At 40.1% G+C, this 26,909-nt stretch overlaps 1 protein-coding gene and 1 long non-coding RNA gene across 2 annotated transcripts in view; one reads left to right on the forward strand and one right to left on the reverse strand.

Moving 5' to 3' along the window:
• The window catches only part of LOC310839046, a 202,654-nt gene that overhangs the window by 159,350 nt on the left and 16,395 nt on the right, over positions 1–26,909 (reverse strand). The window lies entirely within an intron of this gene.
• Positions 829–25,877, forward strand: IP6K2 (inositol hexakisphosphate kinase 2). Its single transcript, XM_083727184.1, has 6 exons — positions 829–970; positions 17,090–17,385; positions 19,478–19,700; positions 20,483–20,658; positions 22,755–22,930; positions 25,094–25,877. Exons 2-6 carry the CDS (start codon positions 17,184–17,186, stop codon positions 25,589–25,591), a joined length of 1,275 nt encoding a protein of 424 aa, XP_083583310.1. The 5' UTR covers positions 829–970; positions 17,090–17,183; the 3' UTR covers positions 25,592–25,877.

Here is a 26,909-nt window from a genome sequence, read left to right on the forward strand (position 1 = left end):
GTCACCATTTTTAAAAAACAAGAACTGCTTTTCTTACTGTGGAAACAATCTCTTTTGTTAAATGGAAGCGCTCACGTTGCAAATCAAACACGCTGCTTTTCCCAGCCTTGTTAGGTGGGTTGAAGTGAACCAGTGTCCAATCTCCACCCGACCCCACAAATCCTTCTTGCTCAGGGACCCTCGGCCTTTACTTCTGTGTAAAGATACTGAGGTCTGTGCTGCACAGACGGTGTGATTCCTAACCAGCAACAAAGGCATATTTGGGGGGGGGGGGGGCAAAACCGGCCCAGGGCAGTCCATGATAGAGCAAGCGACCGCCACACTGAGTACGGTCTGCTGCTCCTCCTCCCGTGCTACTGAGGGAAGACTAAAGACCCACCACAAGCTTGTTGTGGAGAAAGTCCTTTAACGCACGACAACCAGGACGGCCGTCGCCCAAAGCTGGGCAGGTTGCCGGATCAAAACCGCGCGGGCGAAAAGCGCGTGCTAAGTTATGTGACGCCTTGATGTTCTGGAGCGGCTCGGGAAGCGCTCAAGGGGCCCAAGCAAAGCTGGCAGTGGCACATAAGCTGAGCTTAACCGCCTATTTATAAGGAAGAGCTCCCCGCCACCCGCTGCCTTTTAGTAGTCGCTGCCCACATTTGGCTCCCCTCTCGCTGCCCAGTCCGTGCTCTTCCTCCCTCCCCATCCTTGTCCCCATCCTAACTGCTCCCCGCTCCCCCCCCCCCCAGTCCCCATCATCACGCGGCGCACGATGCCTTGCCGCCCGCCTCGGCTCCCCTAGCAACAGAGCCTGGCTCCCTTAACTCCCCCAATCAGCGGAGGCTTGCTCCGTCAGAGCCAATGGAGATGCACGGGGCGGAGCCTACCCTCTGCCAGCGGGGGAAGGGCCGCCCCGCTCGGCGCCGCCATTTTGGCCTCTGAGAAACAAAAGAGTCGAAGCCGCTGCTGGCGGGGAGCTATTTGGCAGGTAACCGCATCTCTCGGTTTTTTTATTACTGTATTGTTATTATCATCACCACCAACATTACCGTTCCCACCCTTGGGTGTCTCAAGGTGTGAGGAGGAACCGAGGAGTCTCATCCCGTCTCGGGATAGGAGCCCAAAGGTCCCTTCCATGCCGGCTTGAGAAGAGCCGGTGGCAGGGCCACCATCTTCCGCCCCTTCTCCCTGCGGGTGGAGCCGGTTGCCACATCCGCACCCCGGCACCACGTTGCTTTCTCCCGTCGTCCTCAGGCAGCCCTCCTGAGGTATTCGGCTCCCTCGGCTCCTGTAGCCGTTGAAACCCCAAAAGCGCCGCCGTGGCAGCGTCATTGGAGGCAGCAGACTTAGAGGGAGGCTTGCTGTTTCCAAGGGATGCTTCTAGGAGAGGCGTAGGATGAGGAAACGAAGCCTTTAATGTGCGCCCTGCCTCCCCCCCAACCCCACACGTCCCAGTACCAGCCAGGTATCAGTGAATATGGTGTGGGTCGTCCCCCCCCCTCGTTTGTCTCTCTGCAATCCCCCTTCCCACTTCCTACCCGGCAGGAATTGGTTTACCGCTCGGTATATCTGAGCACCGCTCTCTCGCGCTCTGTGTTGCGTTTGGCTTGTGATGTGGGCCCGCATCACCGGGCATCCAAACTGAAAATGGTCGGGCAGGGGTGGGGAGGAAAAGAAAATTGCTGCGAACATTTCAACCCCCCCCCCTTTATTGCGTTTTTATTATACATGCATTTTTATGTTGGGTTTGTTTTAACACTTGAATCGTCATCCTTCTCTCCTTGGGTGAGATTTCTCTTTCCTTTATCGGAAGGTGTACGCAGGGTTAGAAAACCTTTCGCGTACGGCCAGGAGGTCATAAAATGGTGAGATACTTTGAACTTCTGGGTGGGTGTGGTTTAAAGCTTTTATTGTGATGAGAAATGCACGACTCATTGTTACTCTGCAATTTTGAAATAAGCTGGATGACTAACCAGGTACTTGTATATGCCCTCCTGATTTTTTTCTTTCTCCACATGTTGCACCTGCCTGGTGTATTTGTATGAGATTTGTATCATGAATTTGGAACATCTTGATCTTACATTGTAGTAACCTATTACTGTAGTTATTTAGTTGAATGTCTAATTGACTTCTTCCCAGGCAGTACACTGTGTGTTGAAAGACCTTTTATTGCCCTGAAAAAATATTAGCAGCAGCCCTGAGGTACTATGGTTGTTTTGACATGCACATGACACAATCATGGTGTTCTGTATTTCTGATGTATTTTTCTTATGTTTTGGCCTGATTTTATACCACGCCATGCCCTACAGACTTGCTGTGGTTGGCATATTATTAACATGGCAAAAAATAAGTCAGTATCTACCCAAATAACTTCCTCTTAACAGCTCTTAACATTTTATTAGAATGCTTTTTCAGAGCAAATTGCTCAAAAGTGTGCAAAAATGTAGGTAAAAGAAAACAAACACATGGAAGAAGTTCAGTGATTACTAGCAGTCATGTTGAAAGTTAGTTGAAATGTTATGAGAACAAAGTTGTAACCAGAAGGCAACCAGTGAAGTAGCTTGCCAGGAGACTGCAGGAAGCTTTGGAGATTCCGGAATGTTGATAGAAATGCATATGGTGGTCCATGGCCTCTTGAGGGGATGTGGATTATTATCTGTACCACATCAATCTTAATAGCTTTCAAAAGCATCCCAGTTTACAGCCTGGTACAGAATTATCCAAATTATACAGAATACATGAAGATGGCTACCATATCTTAATCATTGACAAAAGATGTCAGCCTTCTCGCCAGATGCTTATAGTGAAAACAGCTTAAGTCACCAGTGAGTACTTCAAGGCTCCATTGTGCAGTGAGCAGGAGTGGTTATTTCCCATCAGTTATGAGTGATCCTTCAGTTTCTAGACAACAGACTGTCAACCATCATTACATTGGCTGTGTCACCATATTTTCCACATTCTTCTGATATGTGATAAGGTATGATATAGAAGACAAGCTGGACATAAATTGGCTTATTTAGGATAGGGGTATTTAACCTGTAGCCTTCCAGATGTTTTACTACAACTCCTGCCAAACCTTACCATTGACTGTGCGGCCTGGGGCTGATGGAAGCTGAAGTTCCAACATCTGGAGGACCACAGGTTCTCAGTCCCTGATTTAGAATTTATAAATGAAATTAACGGAGATATATTGCATGTAGTCAGTTTATAATAAATGCTATTGACATCTTAGTTAACTGGATTGTTTTGGTTGTTTACACCCCCTTTGCTAGTAAGGGGCAGTACTCTGTTGCTTGAGGTGAAGTATTTGCATAATTCAAATTTACTTATGTGAGTTCCCCACAGTCATTGGGGATGTTTGGCATGTGAGAGCCAAGATCTTATAGCTGTCTGCCAGTAGCTTCACAGCCACCAGTGATCCTTCCCTTGCATGTTTAAGGGAGTAAAGGTGGAGATCTTGTTGATGGATGGGGTGAAACTACAAGACGTCCCACCATCTTCTAACAGTTGACTTCACTAGGAAGCAAAAAGTAGTAGTTTCTACAAATAGGGATATTATTAAAAGTGGGATTTGGGCAGTGTTAGGAAACTCAGATATATAAGCTAATCGCCAAATGGTGCCTTAAACCTAGATTACTGTTGTCAAAATGGAATGTCTAGATGTCTTTTTCCTCAATGTGGTTTTTTATTACAATTTTTATTCATTTCATTTCTATACTGCTTTATATTTTAAGGAGAAAATCTCAAAATGGTTAACAACACATTAAAACATCAAATAATACAATCCAGAACAAAACAAATTCAAGCTTCAATGAAAATATTTCAGACTGTTTCCCCCATATTTATTTACCTACTTAATTTATATAGCTTCCCTATAGTAGAAGTACTCTAGGAATCCAGTCTGGTGTAGTGGTTAGAGTGTAGGACTAGGGCTTGGGAGATCAGGGTTCAAATCCCCACTCAGTCATAAAGCTTCCTGGATGATCTTGAGCCAGTCATAGCCCCCAGCCTATCTCACAAAGTGTTTGTGGGTATTAACTGAGGAGGGAGTAAACTATGTACACCTTGGAGGAAAAGGTGGGATATAAATGCAATAAATAAGCTTTTCTGCTTACCCTCTTAAGAAAGCTGGAGGGGCCAGCCAGATGGAGATGCCAGTGATTTATATGTAGTTGCAACTGGACCTACACCTGTCACAAAACGCACCTGGCTGATTTTGAACACTGATGGCCAATGAAGGGATCCCTCATCCCCCTCACACACCATAGAGCCCATTGGAGATGGTGGTGATGACACAGATGGCTGTATGACCCCCTTGCATTTTCATAATCCATTTAGCTGAATTACTTGGATTGGAGAGACTAATGCCTCTGCTATCCATTGCAACAAGCTTGCTAAATACTTTATAAATAAAATGATGCATATCTGTTTTGACTAGGATGCCATATTTCAAGTATAGATAACTTTAGCACCCCTTTACAGTTGTACATCGGAAGTCGAACAGAATCTGTTCCGGAAGTCTGTTCAACTTCCGAAATGTTCGGAAACCAAAGCATGGCTTCTGATTGGCTGCAGGAAGCTCCTGCAGCCATTCGGAAGCTGTGGAAGCCCCGTCAGATGTTTGGCTTCCAAAAGAGGGTTCGAAAATCGGAACACTCACAAGGTACGACTACATTTATTTGGAATGGGCAAGGTAGTAGTATAGATGTCTATATAAAAAATTTCACAGAATCTAAAGTGAGATGAAGTAGAGCCTGTCCAATCTCCCCAGGAGGGTATTTTGGAACTGGCACCATCAGTGAGAAGGCCCTGCACCTGATACCCACCCAGCCATATTTCCAATGAAGATGAACTGGGGAGTAGAGCCCCTGAAACCATTCTTAAGGAATGAGCGCATTCATGTAGATGGAAGTGGTCCAATTCCACTGAGGGTTTTAAAGACTAAAAGCAACACTTTAATTTGAGGCCAGAAAAAAATGTAGTTGATATCAATGTGCTAAGTCCTACACACTAACTAACATTCTGGCAAATACACTTTGTACCAATTGCACTTTTAAAACTTTGAAAGCAGCCACACATAGACAACATTGCACCAGCTCAGATGATTACTGTGATTTATGGATGTGACTAGTGCATGAGTAACGAGTCAAATCCATGCTTTCGAAGTAAGACCACAACTAGACAAAACTGATAAAAGGCACTCTTGCCTGCTTACATAGTTTGATTAGTTCCAGGAGTACCCCCAGACTGCATACTTAGTCCTTCAGATGGAGTTCGTCATTGCCTGGATTAAGGATCATTTTGTTTGCTCCCATCCATGCCAAGACTGACTCCAGATACCAAGTTGGAGTTTTCACAACTTCTCTGTGGTTAGAGGATGGAACGAGAGATAGAGCTGTGTGTCATCTGCATACCAATTGTACTACATTTCAGAATTCCAGATTATGTCTTCCAGTGGTGCCATTTGTAGAATAAACAATGCTGAATCAGAAAGCACTGAAGTTGTTATTGTAGTGGACCTGCTGAAGTAGGATGTATGTAGCATGATGGATGAAATTATACATGCTGTGAAAGGTGAGGTACATAGCCTAGGATCCTGGGAGCAGCCCAACTTCTGGATGCCCAACTGATATTTGTTATAGACACATGCTTCTTCTCAGTTAATATTCAGCATGCCATCTTCCATCCCTTTTGGAAACCAAAGGCATTTTGATCAGTGTAAGTGCTTTGGTAATAGGAACGTTAAGCTGGGTCAGACAATTTATCAGTTGAGGCCAGTATTGCCTACTACTTTGACTGGCAGTGGTGCCCTACTTGCTACTTGATTTGTTTTTACACTAATGATATCAGTTTGAATATGGCACCCTTTTCATCAAACGTATGTGCCCTGAGCTACAGTTCCTCCCCCGATAAGGATTGTTTACTATATGAGACTGTCCTTGAATGGGCATTTATATCATGGCTACTACACTCGACATTTGTATTCATCTTAAAACACACCATATATATTATTTCAGTAATCCTAACAACTACAGCTCTCAGTATTATTAGTTCCATATTTCACATGTACAATGGAGGCTTGTCTAAGGCATCCAAGTGACTTTCTAGTTGCATGATTTGAATGTAAAACTAACTTTTAATAGCACTGCCTACTTTGGCCTCTGACCCTACCCCACTAGTTTGTTCAGAAGGGAATGTGGCTCTCAGACTGAAAAGAGTTCCCCACACTTGGAATGATCAATTTTTCCATGTTTGTGTTTAGTAAAGAAAGCTAAAAACTTTGAAATGAAACTGCCAAGTTTGCATTATATTGTATTTTCAGTTGGCATCCATTAATTCTTATTAATGAACTTTTTTCTGTGGAAAAATAAAGCATTGGTGCCCCACATAACTTCTAAGTACTCCTTGTTCTACAGCCCCATCCCAAGAAGTAGGAAATTCAAGAGCTTGTATTTGATGTTGGTAGGAAGACCTGGCAGTTCTATGGCTGGTCACAAATTACAGCAGTAGCAACTTTTTGGGAAACGAGACCTTGAGCTTATGTGTTACGCCCATTCAAAAGCATCCAGAGTAGTTTTAAAAGATGATGCACACACATTCCATTCCAGCAGGCTGCAACAGTGAGAGATAATGGGAAGCAGGGCCAGTCCATCAGTTATGCCTGAAAAACCCAGCTCCACCAGACCTACTCTCCTTTAACTGGCAGCAGCCATTCCAACAGCAAGAGAAAAGACGCTGTGTCTTTCTGCCAGCTCTGCTGAAAGGACCAGCTTCATCAAGCTTCTCCTGTCCCTAAACTCTTTTTCCAGCTAGTCAATATAAGAACTACATACCACAGAGAATTGTGGGTTTGGTTCCAGACCACCACAATAAAGTAAATATCACAATAAAGCAAGACACACAATGCTTTTTGTTTCCCAGCGCATATAAAAGTTATGCTTACATTATACAGTGGTACCTCGGGTTACATACGCTTCAGGTTACATACGCTTCAGAGTACAGACTCCACTAACCCAGAAATATTACCTCGGGTTAAGAACTTTACCTCAGGATGAGAACAGAAATCGCGTGGCGGCAGCAGGAGGCCCCATTAGCTAAAGTGGTGCTTCAGGTTAAGAACGGACCTCCGTTCTTAAGTATTTAACGAATTAAGTATTTAACCCGAGGTACCACTGTACTGTAATCTATTAAGCCAGGCCCCCCTGGCTGCAGGGTGGGAGGGGGAAAACCTACACACATAGGAGGATCTCCTCTACAGATGTTCCCCCTCAGTATGCATATGGCAAAGGGTGGGTGGCATGATGGCAGAGGTAATAAGTTTCTCACATGTCAAATTCATGAGGGAATCACCCAACTAGGGCTGTGAAGATAGGCTGGAGCACAAAATAAAGCTATATTAGAGTCCTTTGCTGTTCTCTTTATAAGGGGGTCTGACTGCGTCATTTTTTTCAGGCAAATTAGAACTTTTTTCTTAAGCAGATGGCTCTGTTTCCGTTAGTTGCAAATCTCTATACAGTAGGCCTGCCACCTACATGAGGGTTTGGTTCCAGGGGTCCATATGCAAAGGCAAAATCACATAAAGCCAGCAACCCCTGGAACTACCCTCCTGTGTGACCATCCCTGCCTGTCTGGCTCGGACCTTGCCCTCTGCCTTGCTAACCGGGCACTGGGATGCTTCAGGAGCCTTCCTGCCGCCTTCCTAGAGACTGGAGGGCTCAAAAAGCTATTTTCATAACTGGTTTCTCCTGCTCCCCATTTACGGTATTTTTCTGTGTATAAGACAACTTTTTTTTGCTGATTTTTTTCCAGTCCAGAATTGGCGGTCATCTTATACACAGAATGTGAATGTGGGGCAGGGCTGGAAAGCTTGACTGCTTTCAGGCTACACTGTGGGGAAAGGCGCTTTGCTCATGCTCAGAGGCACTATTTCCCCCTCAGCCAGGTGTGAGCCTGGTGCATGGAGTTCAAGCTTCACGTGGTATCCTGTAGACGCCTCGTCGCCCTGTCTGGAAGACTCTACTCTGCCCGCCTTCCTAATCTTTCAGCTGACCTTCCAAAGTTCCAAAGTTTGGTGACTTAAGCTGTGCGGCTGCCAATCCTCACTGAAGGTGTTATTCTGGGGAGGAAGGGGGTGGCTTCTCTGGCTCCAGTGCCCACCTGCTTCACCTTGCCCTGTCCATGGAGATGCAGTTGGCTGTGAGCACTCCTGGATTGCTCCCAGCTCTGGTGGCTCAGAATCCAGGACCTGGACGCTGCTGCTTTGTCTTCATGCAGAGTAGGATCAGGCAGGTTGCAGCTTAGGCTGCAAAGCACGGGAGGGCAACAGACTTGCCCACCTGTTTTGATCCTGGGCGCTTTCTGCCTGGGCTTGAAGGCAATCTCCCAAAAAAAGCTCTCCCTGGCACTCTAAATGAAAAACCTTGCCCGTTTTCATGTTTTAAATACTGATTTCTTAATTTTGGGTTAAAAAAATAGAGATCTTCTTATACATAGGGGCATCTTATACATGGAAAAATACAGTATGGTCAAAGCTCGGTTTTCGTACGTCTCGGCTGCCGAACGTCTCAGAAGCCAAACACCAAAAACCCGGAAGTGAATGCTTCTGTTTTCAAATGCATCTCGGTAGTCGGATCGCTTCTGAGGCACGTTTTTCAATTTTCCCCATTGAACTTGCTGACAGCCCTTTGATCCTTGGTTTTCAAATGTTTTGGAAGTTGAACGGATTTCCGGAATGGATTACGTTCAAAAACCGAGGTTCCACTGTATTTATTTTTCGGTTGCGTGCCTCTGGTCCCAATCACGTATGTATATTATGTGTTGTTTGCGGGCCCATTGTATAGTATTTAAATCAGTAGCAAACTGCTGTGACTAGTAGAAGCAATCACTAGAAGTTAACAGGAAATGAGTCACAGTAGGCCTGTAAATGAGTAAAACTGTAAGGTGCCATATATTGGAACAATTTCAAGAGGTGTAAGTAAGAATAAGGGTGTGGTCCTACCACTGAAAAAATATATTATAAAATCACACAGAATAGCTATATTCTGGTGAAATGCTGACAGGTATTCTAATGTCATTCTAACAAGCGTATTGAAAACAATAGCTACCTTAATAATTACCTTGTTTTTTCAGATTTGCCAGTTCTGTCCGATTACTTTTTGTACCAGTCTTAATAGGGCTTGATTTTTAATAAAAAAATTAGTTTACTTGTGACAACTGTTTAATATGTATCTACAAGTATCTATTCAGGATGGATTTAACTATGCCTATCTAGACTTGTCCATACTTCTTTCGTGCTTTCTTTTCCCCTTCCCCTAGGTGTACAAGGGAGTTATTTTCTCCTTGCTAGGCATGGTCTGGGATGTAGTAGAAATAGGCATGTATTTATATCCCCACTCCCCTGTGGCTGTTTGCCACTTTGGACCTTGCCCCTGTTAGATGGATAAAACAGAAGATTGATTAATTTCAATATCTATTGGTTGCAACAGGGACGATGGGCCATCAGTTAGATTCACAATACAGTGGTAAGTGGTACCTCGGGTTACATATGCTTGAGGTTACATATGCTTCAGGTTACAGACTCCACTAACCCAGAATTAGTACCTTGGGTTAAGAACTTTGCTTCAGGATGAGAACAGAAATCGTGCAGCGGCAGCACAGCGGCAGCAGGAGGCCCCATTAGCTAAAGTGGTTCTTCAGGTTAAGAACAGTTTCAGGTTAAGAACAGACCTCCAGAACGAATTAAATACTTAACCCAAGGTACCACTGTAATGCTAACTGAATGTATTCTGTTGTTGTTATCACATATACAGTGGTACCTTGGTTCTTGAACTTAATCCATCCCAGGAGTCCGTTCGACTCCCAAAACAGTTCAGAAACCAAGATGTGGCTTTGAATTAGCTGCAGGAGCTTCTTGCACTCAAGCAGAAGCTGTGTCGGACTTTTGGCTTCGAAAAAACTTTCGCAAATCGGAACACTTCTGGGTTTGCTGCGTTCGGGAGCCGATTTGTTCGACAACTAAGCTGTTCAGGAACCAAGGTACCACTGTATTACATTCTTCCTAATGCAAGTAGATGTACACTCATTATGGAAACTCATAACAGAACGAATCTGGACATTGCAGACAGAACCAACCAACCAAGCAAGCATCTTTCCAAAACCTTAAGGCTACATTTTGTTCGAATGATTTTTTTTTGGGGGGGGTCAAATAGGGTGAGTGTTTGTTGGGTTGGGGGATCCTCATATTTCAAAAGAGTGTCCAAGCTGTGTTATTTACTGGTAATCAAATTACAGATAATTTTAACCAAGTCATTTTGTGTCTTGGTATTTTGTATAGTTTGTGATAGAAGAGGAAAGCAAATTTTTGAAGAAACATTTTGCTAGATAAATTGAAATTGATTAGATGCTACTAAATAAAGCCCAGTATGGTGTGTTTTAAAATGTATAATTTATTAAGTGACAAACTAATGACAATCAGTTCAAATATGGAGTCCACACCCTACTCCTGCATTGTTTCAAAATCCAATAACCTTTAAAGAGGAGAAGTGAAAGAGAACATGGGAACAGTGGAAAAAAACTTACCCTGCAATGGAAAATTTTAATCTCTCAAGCAAGATGCAGGGATGCTAAACTGGATCTTCTACAATTTTTTTTTTTTTTTTGTCAGCTACAAAATGTGCATTGGCTTGCAATGCAATTAAGAAACCAGCTATATCATAGAGGAGCTTTTACTTTATTTTACCCTGATCTTGTACAACAGGTGCATGGGAAATCTGCAGCCCTTCAAATAGTTGTTGGACTATAACTCCCATCAACCCTGACAATTAGCCATGCTGACTGAAGGTTGCAATCCAACAATATCTGGAAGGCCAGAGCTCCCCCCGCCCCCGCTGTATCGTTGTTCATTTAACGTCTCTGTGCATACATGGATTCGTTAAAGCTGCATCATAACCCTAACCAATGTCTCAGAATTGTGACATTACCTGTGTATGTCAGAAATTTGTAATACTATTTATCTGTTCTCACATTTTCACAAAATTCATCTGAGATTGTCTTGTCAGAATTCACGTTTCTTGGCATTTACCAAAAATGGTCAGTTCTTGTAATATGTACATGTAAGGTTTATAAATTAGATAGTTGAGGAGGCATTGCCCTCTTGCCTTTAATGTGATCTTGCAGTTTTCTAGACTGATACACTGCACTTTAAAGGTTTCACCTTTACTTAACTATGTTGTTTGCATGTCCCTTGCTGACTACAGGTGTCCTGTGAGAGTACAATGGAAATAAAAGCTGAGCAGTGTAATCATGATATGGTCATAGAGCTCCTGAAATTACTTTTAAAAGTTTTAACAAGGAAAATATTTGACTGCTTTTGTCGGTGTTATTTTTAATACTTCATCTTTCTTTATATAAGAGGGGATAGTTTTGTAATTAAAATGATAGTGTATTAAAGCTTATGTGCCATTTGGTTGTTGAAGAAGTTAAGGAGCTGATTTCTCTCCCTCCCTTGCCCCAATTATGATTCCAGCAATCAGCATGATCAAGCCCCTCTTTTTGCCCCTCTCCATTTGTACAGCTAATGATGCGTGAAGCCTAATTATTATTAACCCCAGTGTAGGTTTTAGTTCTACCATACTTTCAGAGGCAATCATCTCTATCTACTGTGACTTTTATTTTGATTAATATTGTGCAAAAAATAGACTTACATTTCTGCTGATCTTGTTCTTTTGAATTGCAAGCCACCAAACAGCATTCATTCGTACTGTGACATTTTATTTCAGATGTGTGTGTTCTAGACAGATAATAAAATTTTCACCATTTTCCATGGTTAAGATGTGATGCTTAATTTTAGATTTAACTTCCATCAAGGAGATTTAAGGATCACATGCTTTTAAATAGTTGAAATAGTCTCTACACGTCCTGCCTCAAAAATAAGCTTTTTTGGCAAATATGTAATAAACAGTTCTATTTTCTCTTGACCTCTTTTTGTTCTTTGCACTGTTCCATCATTGTGTTCTTGCTTTACTTGTTTGTATTTTCTCTCTCAAGAGAAACTTTGCTTCCATCCCTGCTGCTGCTGCTGATTTCTTATGGAGCTCTGCTTTATTAACCTCTTGAAAAATTTCCATTCATACATAATGCTGCTGGTACTGACGTAATGAATGCAGTAACAGGACTTGAAGTAGGATTTCCATCCAGTTATGAAAGCCAGTGTTGGAAGTCTGTTGGTATTTAGCATAGATTTTAATCTCTAAAACTAGAAAAACTAAACTTTCTGAAACAAAATATATCTAGATAATGTGGGCTCCCTGTTAAGTCAGTACTTACTTTTTGTTCCTTGTGAAGCTAGGAATGGGGACATTGAAATGTTCTTCTGTTCTTGGTATCCCGTGAAGGTGACTAGAGATGTCTTCTGGGGACTGGGGCGGCTGTGAGGCTATTCACTTCTACTGCCCTGATCCTTTGGACAAAAGGATAGATAAAAGTATTATGGATGGATTTCTCGTCTCTCCCAAAGCAGGTTTATGTGTGGAATGGTAATTCTAGCAATTGTGAGTGTAAAGCCGGAGGATTATTCCTGGTTCATATGAAATGAAAGGGAATGATTTGGGAATAAACTGCATTCTCAGCTTCTCAGGAGGAACTTCCATGTGTAGAGAAAAACCAGAACATAATAGTCTAGTAGGGCAAGAAAATCATTGTAAGAAGTAGCTGGAAAATATTTATTGTAGGTGTCCCAAGTACCAGGGAACTTTCTGATCCTCAACATCCAGTCTCTTCCTTGATGAGTAGGTAGTCTGTTCATTTAAGCAAAATAATTGAGTGAGGGAGGGGAGATAGGCAATTTGGTATTGTGAAGAGTCTGCCAACAAAGAGAGGGATGGAAGGAGACTGATGTGAAGGAGTTTCACTCACGTGGCTTGCTCATTGGGAAAGCAAGAGTTTTGCAAATTTTAAACTTTAAAAATTCCCACCTCAATTCAGATTCCCTTTACTCTTTTTAAAGTAGTGACTATTAATGGCTCCATTCATATCAACACCCAATGTTTATTCTAGGTTTTGTATTTCAAGGATGCATTTAATTAAATGCTGAATGCTCGAGACTGTGCATAGCCAGTATTTTGGATAATTTTCTAGATAGTTTAATAAATACTTGAAATTTTTTTCATTAAGGGGATAACATTTAGTTAGGCAGAAATGAGAGAGCAGAAATAATGAAAATGAAGTAGAGAGAGTTAGCCATTTTGAAAAAAAGAAGACTTTTAGAAAGGCCATTGCCAAAACAAAAGCATTTGTTGTATTTCAGTAATTGAACTCCATGTTCCCAGGCACATGGGTCATTTTCTACATCTCAATATTTAAGTAGGATATTATGTTCTTGGGGAAGATTGTTAATAATTAAAATACTTTATGTTTTATACTCAGAAGATTTAGCAGGAGTTAAAACGCTTTTCCTTTAGAGTTATATAAATGGTATTATGAGGGAAAAGATATAAAATCCTGTTTGGGGTGGAAGTGTGAAGAATAAAGATGCCGTTGTTACCTTGATCTAAAGCAGGAATGGATCATTGGAAAGCTGTACATAACAAAACTTTGCCTAGGGACATCTAGTAGCTTAGGATTGCCTTGAACTGCATTCAGACAGGTTTTTAAAATGTCAAGTATGCTGCAAGCCCCACAGGGACTGTTTTTAATCCCTTTTAGCTTACACATGGACTTCTGACCAGCAAGATCAGTATAGGTAACACAGTGTCTAGATTGAAAATGTGCAGTAAATAAAACCATGAACCATGAAAACTTTGTGAAGTGGTTAAACACACAAGTTATGAATTGTGAAGCCTGTGATTTAGATCTCTGCTTCACCATATGCTCACTATGAGATATCATGCTCTGGTATGGGAGCAATAATGTAATCACAAGTAAAATTCCAGGGAAAGGGAGGCAAAGACTACTTCAGGGTCTGCTCCAGCTGCTTTTCCCCTCTCCCTCTCAGATGTGTGTGATCTACTGTCATCTACCCAATGGGAAGGATTCAAGGAAGAGAGGTGATGTTGATGGTGATGTCTGTTCTCCCAGAGAAGACTATTCCAAAGAGTAGATGCCAGAGAGGGCCAGTTCCACTTCTAGATCTTGCCAGCATGTGAAAAGGTGTAGAGCCCATGCCAGATATTATGTGAGGAAGTATGTATGAGAAGATGCTCTGTGGTGTGGTATGCAAGACACAGGCTGTTTAGGACTTCAAAGTTAAATTTAAAAAAGCAGCACCTATGAGTTGTGCTTTGAAGTCTAAGGACAACCAGTGAAGTCACAAATTCTTTAATGCACATCAGTCAATAAGGGACTGCAACATCTGGACTAATTGTGATGCTTTTCAAATCCATTTTCAAGGGCATGTTAATAGGAAATGTTTTTCTGTAGTGTAAGCAGGAGGTTACCAATGCATGAAGAACAAAAGCAAGATTCTGTTGCATAATACTGGAATATTATGCATGCCCCTGTATGAGAGACAGCTTTTATTCTCTTGTTTGAAGGTGGGGCCTGTTGAATCATGTCCTGGGTGATACCCAAGAGAATGCAGTTTTGTAAATACACACAGTTCAGCATCCTCTGTGGATTGCTCTGAACATATACGAAAGAAAACAAGTTGTGAAAGCGCTTGAAAAATTAATGAGCTCGCTGGGGAAGAGTGGAGAGTGGCATACGTTTGCGTATCAGGTGAAATCTGTAGCAAATACATTTTTCTGTGAGGATCAGAGGTTGTAGAGATTATTATGACAAAGTCTTTATGTGTTTGCACACATGCATGCATTTTCTGTTACGATGACAGAGCACAATTTTTTGAATGTACAGTATTGTCATGATTACAGTAGCTTGTTTATTTGGAAGTAAGCTAGGGTTGCCATATTTCAAAAATAGACTCAGTGTCTGTTCTGAGTAGGAATACAACCCAATGCATCTTACCCCGAGTAGATGATCATGGGATGCATCTTTATCTCAAGGTATTGCTATCGTAGAGTAATTCATTGGAACTGGAAAAATAGTGCCATCTTCTGGATAGAAGTGTGTTGCAGAAATGGACTGGATGCAATAGTAGTTAGGTAGTCAGAATGTGCTTCACACCAGTAAGCCATTAAGAGTAAACATTAGGTATACTCATTGCTTATCTTCTGTAGTATCACAGGTATGAAATTATTGACCTCAAAATATTTTGTTAAGTGTATTTTCACTGGGTAGTGTGCCTGATGATAATATTGTTATGGTCCAGCAAGTATTTGTTAAATTTCTGTTCACTCTGCCGAGGGCAGCAAACAACAAAACAATGCACAAAATTTGAAAACGATCTAAAATGTATCTTAAAAAGAATTAAGTATCCTCAGCGCTAATAAGTTCAATATTATCAGTATCACATACACATCTATTGTTTAAAATCCCTCTGTGTGTCTGTGTATGTTTGTGCATGTGCACACACACACACACACACACACACTTCTAGAAATTTATCAATTTTTATAAAAAAAGAGTTGTTTGTTTCTGCAATCCATTGCCATTTAAGTTTTAAGATAAATTTTGTGCACACCTACTTGGAAGCAAGGATCTTTGAATTCTGGGATTTATTTCTAAGATGACATGCTTTGCACAGCTTTGCACTGTGATTCTGTACTTGGGTCTATCTAAAAATAAGTCTGCGACCTAGAACACTTTGTGGTCTCTCAGAATTAGCTGCATGATTGTTCATGTAACACTCTTTATGGGAGAACCAGTGGTCACATTATTTTTAGCTACAAATCTTAAAGACTAAACTATATTAGACCTTTGCTATATTTGCTAATAGGATTTAGCTCATCTCTGCTTTTCTTTTTCAAGATGATCAAAATAGACCATTGAGCTTCAAAATGTGTGGTCCTCAGTCTTGAAGACCACTATAATTCTGTACAATATAATGTTTGTCATCTTATAAGGAGAAAAACATATGTAGATACAGAGTAAACTTTTAAGATTATCCTCATGTTTAAGTTGGAGATAAGGTTGCTAAGAATAAAACAAGCAATGCTGAACATACTACTTTTATAGAAATACGCACAATAGGTATTGATGTGTTTTAAAAATGAGGGAGATTGTGAATTTCTGTCTATTTGTATGATCTATGTATGCACAATTTTCTGAACATGAATTCTTTTTAGTTCTCTTTTTGGAAGCTGCTCTCAGAAGTCTAAAGCTTTTCTTTAAACTCTTGAGTTCAAAAAAGCTAATTTGACATTCTGATTCATTTTATATTTTCTGTTTATATGTTTTTAAATGGATTTGTATATTTTAATATATTGTTAAGTATCATCCTGAGAACCTTTGAGTTAAAGTGCAAAATACAAACTCACTAAATAATAATTAAATGGAAAATGCTTGTGTTTATTCTTCTGGGACCCCTCTCTTAAAAGCTCAAAAAGCTAAATTGCAAACTCCTTTATTACCTGGGGAGTTCAAAGTGGTGTTGAGGAACTCTTTTCAAAGGCTAGTTTAGGTTGTGGCCAGGCTCTCTCTTTTTAAAATGAATAGTAATAAATAGTGTGTGTATGTATGTATGCATGCAGACTAAAAGAAAGGAAGCATCAAATGGAAACACTGGTTTACAGTGTTAATTGCATGTTCTATCTACAACAGGCTTTAGAAAGCTAGATGGGTATCCGTAATATGATATAGAGAAAAGGGTGGAAATGCGTCATTTATCTACAGTTTTGCCCTGTGGACTATTGTGCTGATAATAAAATGCTGCAAGGGTTAGCAGATTTGAACAGCCAAGAGAAACAGTGCGAGTGCTTCTCCCCCTTCCACTTTCTGCACTGACATTCTCCCTGCTCCTTCATAATAGGCACGCCTAGTAGCTGTGTGCTAATCCCAATTGGCTAAAATTGTGAGAGGCGTGGTATGCAGATTATGGTATGACCTCACTCCTGTTTGTCTCAGTGCTTAGAGCTTGTTGGCTCTTTTCAGTTTCTGCTTCAGAGCGGAGAGTTTCACTTCTCTTTCTCTTACTCTCGGTTGCGAAAGAATCTGTTATTTGTGCTCTTTCAGACAACGTTGCTAAACGAAAAGGGATTTTCTTCTGTTTCCATAGACTTTCTAGCGGGAATAAACATATACTGGAGAAGCGATCTCTGTGTGAGCTGCCTTCACAACTGCCACATTGGTGTGTCTAATGTGCTACAAGGATGAGCCCGGCATTTGGAGCTATGGAAGTGGAGCACTATTCCAAAGGCGTCCTGCTAGAGCCTTTTGTTCATCAGGTTGGAGGTCACTCCTGTGTCCTCCGGTTTAATGACAAGACCATCTGTAAGCCCCTTATCCAGCGAGAACATCTGTTCTATGAGACCCTTCCTACAGAAATGCGTAAATTCACTCCTCAGTATGAAGGTATGTTACCAACCTTAGAAGGGGGTTGGGCTTTTTTATTCCTTTTGTAAATCCAAATGTGCTGTTTTGTCTCTAAAGTCTCTTATGCTGAAGAGATTTTAGGGGGTTTCTTTTCATGCATTTTGATATTGTCTGAGCCAGGCTGTGGAGATACAGGGTGGAGATGCTTGCCAGTGGGTCTTTGGGCTGACTAACAGCATTAGAGTAGAACAACTCTGCTGATGATAGCCTGTAGATCGGCCTTAGGCACAGGTAGGTAAGTATATTGATAATAGCTTGTAAATGTTTTCAGTAATAATGTGCTGCTTCTTTCTGATTTGTATGTATGTGGGCACTTTTTAAAACAAAACAAAAAATAAACTGGATAAGATTTGCTTGTCTTACAGAAGTTTATTGTGGCTCTTTGGATTCTTTTCTACCTCTAACAATTTGGTCAGCACAGCAGGGAAGTTAAAATTTACTGTTAAAACATATTCAGCTTGTTTTTGCCCTTAAGGAGATGGGGGGGGGGGAATGCGGTCATTAGGTAGGCAAAAGGTGAAATACCGTTGAAGAGACTGTCTCAGATGGTATGTGGGAGTAGATATTCCAGTTCTTAGCATTGCATTAGTTGACCAAAACTTTTAACTTTGAATGAGGTACTACTGGAATTTAATTAAAGATACCCGAATTTTAAAAATCTGATTACCTTTTTACATTGTATTATATTTATTCACTGAATAAAGCAACCACTATTTCACCAATTAAAAGACTAAGAGATGTCTCTTAGTTGTATTGCTATATGATGTGCACGCTTACTGAAACATTTGAAAACTTCTCATTACAAGCTTTTGGAATGAATAGATGAAAATGTACTTTATAAATATTTGATAGAATGTAATAAATTGTACTAGCATATGTGGTTTTTCTCTTTTGGAGATGTGTGGGAGGGATTCAGGGGTAAGGGGGGGCCTCATTTGGTCCATCTCTGTTGTTTTTTCCAGGATAAAGTCAAAGGCCATTTTCTAGCTGGCTTCCCCCCCTTTCCTGTAGCTCTTTCCTGTGTGGGCAGCAGGACTGTCAGTCAGAGCTTCCACACTCCCTACCCTTGCTACTGTAGGTCCCAGAGCTGCCTGCCCTGCTCAGAAGTGCCAGTCTCTCGCCAAGAACTCTAGTGATGAGCGGCAAGAATGTACAGATTGATTGATTTCAGGATAAAGAGAGAGGACTGAGGAAAAAAAGCCCCATTCAGCCAGTTGTTACAACTTCTGCCATAGCATTCCTATATGGCACTGTCAGAACTTTCCTCTAAGACTCTCAAAACATAAGACAATGCTCTAGAGACTCTGAGATGAGGAAGCAAAAATGCTTTCAAAGTTCACCATGTTTTGATGTATCTCAGTCAAATTTGTTTTGTACTTCATTTTGTTATTTCCTTTGCAAGACTGCTACATAACTGAAATCAATAAAATATATTCCCCCAAGGAAAATAAAAATTGTAAAATTAAACGTGGTGATTCTAAGTGGAACCCTTTGAATTAGTTGTCTGTTGTAATGTGTGATGTTGTTCTTGTTTTGCTCTGCTCTTGCAAGCCTTTCCTTTCCCCTGGAATCTATTAACCCTCCTGAAAGCCATTTGTTTGGATAAGTGCTTTTAGCTTTGCTGTTAAGCAAAACTTAAAGCTTTTGGTGTTTCTGTGCAGGGTACATTTCACTGCAAGATGTAAATATACAATGTTTTACATCTCTTCTAGGGACAGATAAGTCAGATTTTTTAAAAAAGAAAATAATAAAAATTTTCAATAATTGAAAACGTCTCCTGTTATTATTTGATTCCTATGTGATTCTGCTCACGAGAAGAATCTCCTGTATCATTAATGTGTTGTCTTCATGATAAATTGTCTTCTCTGTGAGGTGTCACTTTGTCTAGATGTTTTGATATTTGTTAGGTTGACAGATGAGTTTTGGCCTGTGGCAAGATAAAAAACTAAGGACTGGGGTAAGAGAAAAACCAAAGTTGCTATATTCTTAGTGCAAAATTATGTTGTGTTGTAAGCTGTATATGCTTCTCATTTCTTTAATTTTAACTGTATATCTTATTTTTCCTCTGAAGGTGTGGTATCGGTAAGCTTTGAAGAGGATGAAGACGGAAACCTGTGTCTAATAGCATATCCATTAAATGGGGACCATGATAACCTGGAAAGCCTAGATAATTCTGAATGTGAACCTAAAAATAAATTGTTACGGTGGACTAATAAAAAGACTGTATTGCTAGAAAATGAAAAGTTAACTAAGGAGTGGGTTCGACAGCACCGAAAAGAAGAGAAAATGAAAAGGTAACTAAAAAAAAAGAGTAAGCAAAGCAAAAGCTAATAACATGATTCTTCTGTGTACACTCAAATCTCATGAATCACAAAAAAATAAAAAATGCAGTGCAATCCTAAGCATTTTTACTTGGAAGCAGTTCCCATTGTATTTAATGGGTTTCCTTATAGATAACCGTAAAAAACTACAGACTTAGTGTGGTAAAACTGGATAGGGTTGTATACTGTACATTTTTGTGCCTAGAAAGTCATTTTTCAAATTTAAGTAAGGAGCTCTGAAATTCTAGTTTTTCAGGCCTAAAATATATTTAATTTGATTGATTTCAGGATTAGATTGAGGCATTTTCAGTAGGAAAAGAATATCTGGAACATGGTGTCATTTGAATCTTGAAAGTTACAAACTGTGGCAACTGTTAAATAATGCTCTTCAAATATATATATAAGAGGCCATGTTAGGCTGATGCTTCAAAAGCAATCAAAAATATTGTGGCACCTTACAAACAAAGCACTTATTTATTTAGCTTTTGTGGACTAGAATCAGTGCTCATCGGATGCCAGTACTCTTTTAAAAACATGGGTGAAGGCTTGACTGAGAAACCATGGGACAAATTACTTGTTAATATAAGAAAGATAGTGGATACCACTTTTCAGTTTAAAAATCATTGTGAAATAGGCTAGTTGTAAGCAATGCACGAGTGAAGGCTAGCAGAGCACAAATATTTTCAAATGATTTTTGAAAGGTTAGGATACTTCCACTTGACCACTAATACTAAGGTTTGGTTCTTATTTTTCAGCCATAAGTTAGAGGAAGAATTCGAATTGCTGAAGAAATCTGAAGTGCTGTATTACAGTGTGGAGAAAAAAGGAAATGTCAGTTCTCAGTTTAAACACCATAATCCTTGGAGTATGAAATGTCATCAGCAGCAGTTAAAGCGAATGAAGGAAAATGCAAAACATCGGAATCAATATAGTATCCTTTGTGCAAATAAATGTAAGACAACTGAACAAGAACCACATTATCGTAGGAACTGAATAGTTAAATATCAAATGTGACAAGTCACTCAAACGGGAACTTTTAGACCAAATTTGTGTTTCTCAGCATTGGCTGATGGAAGTGACTACAATGTACTATTTTCTGCTGTTGGAATACAGGCTCTCACATAGTTCTTAGGCTGATGCTACATAAATCTGCAGACCATTTACCTTTACAGTAGCCCACAATTGATGTGTAATCTCTGCAGTTGGTGGAGGATATTGATGGTAGTGCTATTGTCTGCATTATGTAAGGAACCATGTTGGTCATGCTGCAGTCCAAGCCAATCTACCTCTAAGCCAGTACAGTTTGTTGAGTGATCTGTGCTGACAGTGGTATGAGTACAGATGTGCCTTTAAATCAAGATATTCCTTAGTGCACATCTATTTTTTATAAATGGAACCTCGTGCTTTAATTAGTGGATAGACCCAGTGAAGTAAAGTTCTGCTGTTTCTTTATGTTGGAACCACCAGCATTCTTTCCTCAAATGGCACCAGAGGGCTTAATCTATACCTCTCATGATCACACGTTCAAATATATCTTGGTTTGCTTTTTTAATCGGCCCAAAGAAGTATGTATGTTTTTTTGTTCAGTTGTATGGAGAAAAATAATGCTATCTTAAGTGACAGAGCCAGCAGCTTACTGTCTCTTCTTCTCTACTTTGTATTTCCAGTAGAATATCTGATAGAGGGAGATCATGTTTAACACATATTCTTTGTGTATATAAAGAGCTCATGTGCTACATGTAAACCCACTTCCCTAAATCATATAGATACAGTCTAGAGGGAGTGGCTTGTAGACACCTTGACATTCTGTGATTGCCATTGGAGGCAAATAGATAAAGGGGTCTGTGTGCCGAAAATAATAAATGTGCTGCTGGTTCTCTGGTGTGGCACAAAGATGATGTTTGGCTGTATTTTGCCTTGTAAGTAGCCTATTTAACGTATGCTTCTGGAAATGAATGTACAATGGTACCTAAGGTTAAGAACTTAATTCATTCTGGAGGTCCGTTTTTAACCTGAAACTGTTCTTAACCTGGGGTACCACTTTAGCTAATGGGGCCTCCTGTTGCCGCCACGTGATTTCTGTTCTCATCCTGAAGGAAAGTTCTTAATGTGAGGTACTATTTCTGGGTTAGCGGAGTCTGTAACCTGAAGCGTCTGTAACCCAAGGTACCACTGTATAATGGGTTTTTTTCAGGGGGACATTAAACACTTAGAACACTGAAAAATGTTCAGTGAAAATATGCAGGTTCTCTGCATAAGCCTTGTAGAGAAATTTTCTGATGTTGTCTGAAATATTGATAACTTATCAATATCTGATTGGGATAGTTTATAATATTTTTATACAGTTGAGAAGAGCAGCTGAATAGTTTATCCAAGGTTATACCTGAGTTATGTTTCAGAGCAAAAGCTTGCCAAAGCCAAATTGATTGTTTCATCGGTTCTGTCCTAAATCTCCATCATCTCAGAGAACAATGCTTTTCTTTGGTTTGTGGAAAACAAGGCATTTTATGATACAGACCTGCCTGACTGTTAAAATCAGCAGGGGAGGCCTTGCTGGGGGAGCACTGCTATTTGAGGTCCGAGAGGTAGTGGTATTGTGGGGACCTTCTCTGTAGTTACCCCCCCCCCCCATATGCCCAGTTATGGTACTCCTTCCCCATGGCAAAGGGGCCATCACTCTACCTGGCACCATCATCAGACTCTTTACATTGGTCATCTGGGAGCAGATGAGTAATTTTAGATTGGGTTGTTCCCCCTCCTTTGCACTATAGTAATCTCTGTGTTCCAAGTAAGGTATTTAATATGTTTTATTGAATGTTCGTATCCTGCCCCGAGACCTCGTAGTGAAAGGTGGATAACAATAAGTTTAAAATGCCAGTCATTAATAGTGAAGTTAAGTTTTACAAGTTCTAATAATAGGGGCAACATTGAGAATTTTAATTATTGGTTGGAACATTTCTTAATTTCGGCTTCAAGTATAAGAGTAATTTTGGCCACAGTTTTTCTGAGCTTTCCTTAACTAAACAGAATTTATCTTACTGGAAAACCTAACCTCGCGTTATGAGGTGCCTTGTGTGTTAGATCTCAAGATGGGAACCCGGCAGCATGGAGATGATGCATCTGAAGAAAAGAAGGCAAATCAGATCCGGAAGTGTCAGCAGAGCACTTCAGCAGTTATAGGAGTCCGAGTTTGTGGTATGCAGGTGAGTTTCAGAAAGAGCAGGAATGAATAGTTTCTGCTTATTAGACTGTGAGTGAAACCAATTTCTATTTGTGTTCTCTTCAAGTGGAAAAATTCTGGCTTTCCTTAGGCAAGCATTGCACTGTTCTGAATTTTGTGAGCTACTGATTACAGTTGTCATCAAATAGTAGAATTAAGTGCAGTGGCGCTGTACATTTTTCATTATATATTTCAGGCACTTTAAGAATGATGTCCTCCTTATTTTCTCTAATTCAAAAAAATTCAGTGGTGTTACTCATTTTAGGCAATTTTGTAACCTTCCCACTTCCTACTTTTCTAGAAATTTTACATTTTATTCACCATCTTGCTGAAGAAAGCTCCAGAACGTGGCAGTATCACTGTAATCAGGCGGATGGGCCACTTGAGAGCAATGCTCTTCCTTATCAAGAGCGGAGAAAGTGAGCCACTGTGCCTTTCTCTCACCATGCATGGAATTTGCTATTTAACCATCAGGCTGTCCTTGATTAAGAAATCCAATATGGGAGATGATCACAGAGAGTTCGTTTCCACATGCATGTTAATGGAGTGAAGCATGCACTCAAAAATCCTCTCTAGCAATGCATTCTCTTCCCTCCCATACTAGCAGATTGATTTATTTTAAATGCAGATTCTCTCCTGGAGTCCTGAAAGACTAAATTTGAATGCAGATAAACTGCAAATTATTCACGATACTAATAGGCTGCACCCTTGCTTTTTTAAAAAAATAGTTTTTATTAAGGATTTTTTTGTGTTGGTCTGCACTAAGTCTTTGTAGTGTGCACACTTCATAAAAACAGCCAAAGGAAGGCTCCTTCCACAAATAATATGATTGTAACTCTAAGGCAAGCTGTTACTATTTATTTGGGTGTTTGTTTGTTTGTTTCACCTTTCATTCTGGAAAGATTTCTAAGACACCTTGCAGTTTAAAAGTAAATAAATACATTGAAGCTGCTTTTCCCTTTGGATCATTGTGGCTGTTCACGTTGACTTTGATCGCAACATATTGCTCAAAAGGACTGACAGCTGGGTGGAAGTTGCCTAGCCGTGTGCACTTTATTCCCTTCACTGCAGGCATTTTCACTGTCCAGAGGTAGAGTAGGTGATAGCAGTTAGCTGTTCTGCTGCCTGGCTGTTTAGTTATTCTCTGTAAGTGAAAGATACAAGTGAATGGGGCTGTATGGACAATAAAAATAGTTAGGGCTCCTTGCTTCTCTGCTGGCTCTTTGCATACTTTCATGCAAGCTTGGTTTGAATGGAATGACTACTATGAGAGAGGAACTTTTCACCTTCCTGTACAACTAGAAGAGGTCATCTATCCCACTTTTCCTTTCCTTTGTTACTTTTAGTGGTAAACATCTTTGTGATTTCCCTTTAACAGCAGCATCTCCTTTGCAAATGATGCTTGGAAGGTATAAACCTGGTATTCATAGTCCCTTTCCTTATTTCAGGCTGCAGGATATTGCTCCAGTAGTTTCTTAGTTCATTCTTTCTGCTTTTAGAGATCCTAGTTTTAGTCACCATGCTTAATTTTTATCCATTTGAGGGCCAGCTTGTACCGTCATTTCAGTTTAGTCTTCAAGGACTGACTCATTAATCTTTGCTACCATTTTAGCAGATACTAATATGATTTGTTATGGTGTGTTAAAATATATTTTCATTGTCTCAGTTATATGCTTCAAGCTATTGATTTCTTCTGCGATGTAAACATACACAATAATTTTATTTAAAGGGCCACTTTCCTCTTCATGAGATTGCCACCAGTAGCTTTTCAAAATGAATTAATAAGCATAGGCATGATACTGCTGTTATTGGGCTGAGTTACCAAATGCCATTATGCATGTTGTAACTTGACTTTTGAAATAGTGGCCAAGTAAATTTCTAATCCTACTTAAATTCCATGGTCTTATTTCATCAGTGGAAAAACAATAATATACACCTTAAGAATCTGTTTTGGAATTAAAACGTGTTATATATGAATGATTTGGCCATTAGAATATTCCACCTCTGACTTCCTTCAGCTATATCAGAAGACTTTTGAAAAGTTTTCCTTCTCTTCTGAAGCATATAATTTTTTGAGGGTTTTAATTCAAAGTTACTGTTTCATTCAGTGCTAACAAGTCCTTTTCTTGCCTTGTATTTTCTACAGGTTTATCAGCCAGGTTCTGGCCAGTTAATGTTTATGAATAAATACCATGGAAGGAAGCTTTCGGTCCAAGGATTTAAAGAAGCACTTTACCAGTTCTTTCATAATGGGAAATACCTGCGAAGAGAACTCTTTGAACCTGTTCTAAAGAAACTGACTGAATTAAAATCAGTCTTGGAGAAACAGGAATCTTACCGCTTTTACTCCAGTTCTTTGCTCATCATTTATGATGGAAAGGAATTACAAGAGGTAGCTGTGGACTCTGATCCAGAAGACCTTGAAGGCCTTTCAGAGGAGTCTTCAGATGAATCGGCAGGTGCATATGCCTATAAGCCTACTGCTAGCTCAGTTGATGTTCGAATGATAGACTTTGCCCATACAACTTGCAGGTATTACGGAGAAGATAGCGTGGTGCATGAGGGCCAAGACACGGGTTATGTTTTTGGACTTCAAAACTTAATAGTTATTATTAAAGAAATAAGGGATGAAAGCAGTGAATAAACATTTAGAATGCAAAGCAGTAGAAAGCACTATAGTGACTCTTTGTATTCCAGAAATATTGACCACTTTCTGGTGGTAGCAACCTGTACAGACTCTGTTGGGATGGCCCCATCGGAGTCAAAGCTGTTCGGGCATTTCCTTTTAGTGGTGCTAGAGTTAGCACTGACACATCTGGGTATCTTTATTATTTATTTTAACTCTCGTGAACATTCCATATTTGATTATTCAAATACCTCTGTTATTCCTGTGTGTATATATACCAATAAAATTCTTTTTGTTCATTGTATGTGACAATGTTCTCTTTCCAAGGACCTGGGATGTTTTTGGTCATTTTGTTAAAACAAGCAGATTATTATCCCTTGCTTAAGGTGGACAGATCTTCCCTTCACATCCTTTTCATAAAGTGAAATATTTATTTTTAAGAGACTATCCTAGTGTATTCCTAGTATTAGACTCGCCCACAAATAGTAGAACCAGAACAAGTTGGAACTACCTACAAGTAGGATTTCCTTGGTGGAGAGTATGTGTTGGAGGAACATATCAGGAAGCCCATGTTGCTGGAGTCTGCACTATTCCCTCCAAAAGCGATTGGTGACCTTTTTAGAGGAGTCCATAAGTCTTGCCTGCAAATGGGTGAAGCCTTTTGCAGAGCCTTAATAAACTAATTGAAAGCACCCAGTTGATCCCAACAATCAACAGATATATGAGATGTATCACGCCTGCTTTAAGATACCAAACACACAGGCAGCTATGGTTATTCCCAGCTCTTACCTATCCTCATTTCTTGGTCTTTCTAATCATGTTGTGGAGCAGGGCATTTGTTGTTTTTCCTCTTTGACTACTGTGTTATCTTCTTCTTGGCCCCCCCCCCCCACTGGAGCTGTACGGTATGGCTTTTAAGTTGTGCCTGCTGAGAATTCACATAAATTGTCCTGTGTGAGATCTCTTGCTTGTGTCCTGGGGATGTGTTTGGCTTCAGTGTTTATTTTTCACCATGTTATCAGAATATGCAATTTCATTTTAAGTCCTGAGCCAAGTCACACACAGTTTTCCAAGGCAAGAAATAAAATGTTTTTATTTTATTTCAACTAAGAATAATAATTTTATTATTTCTAGCCCACCTATCTGACCAGGTTTCAAAGGGCTTAATCCTAAAGAAAGACATTTATGACCAACACAATCTGTTTATAAGCAGTACAAACCTAGGACATTTATACATCTTTTCACAATAACTGAAAACAGGAAATACCAAAGAATTCCTGCAAATGAAACAGTGGATTCTGCAATACTCAACAAGCCTGTCTCCCCCATATGATTA

This window comes from Podarcis gaigeae (genome assembly GCF_964106915.1).
Source record: "Podarcis gaigeae genome assembly, chromosome: 2".
Lineage (NCBI taxonomy): Eukaryota > Metazoa > Chordata > Lepidosauria > Squamata > Lacertidae > Podarcis > Podarcis gaigeae.

Coding starts and splice junctions, on each gene's coding strand:
- IP6K2 (XM_083727184.1), top strand. CDS start 17,184: ATGAGCCCGGCATTTGGAGCTATGGAAGTGGAGCACTATTCCAAAGGC. Junction 17,386..19,477: donor ATTCACTCCTCAGTATGAAG/GTATGTTACCAA, acceptor TTTCCTCTGAAG/GTGTGGTATCGGTAAGCTTT. Junction 19,701..20,482: donor AAAGAAGAGAAAATGAAAAG/GTAACTAAAAAA, acceptor CTTATTTTTCAG/CCATAAGTTAGAGGAAGAAT.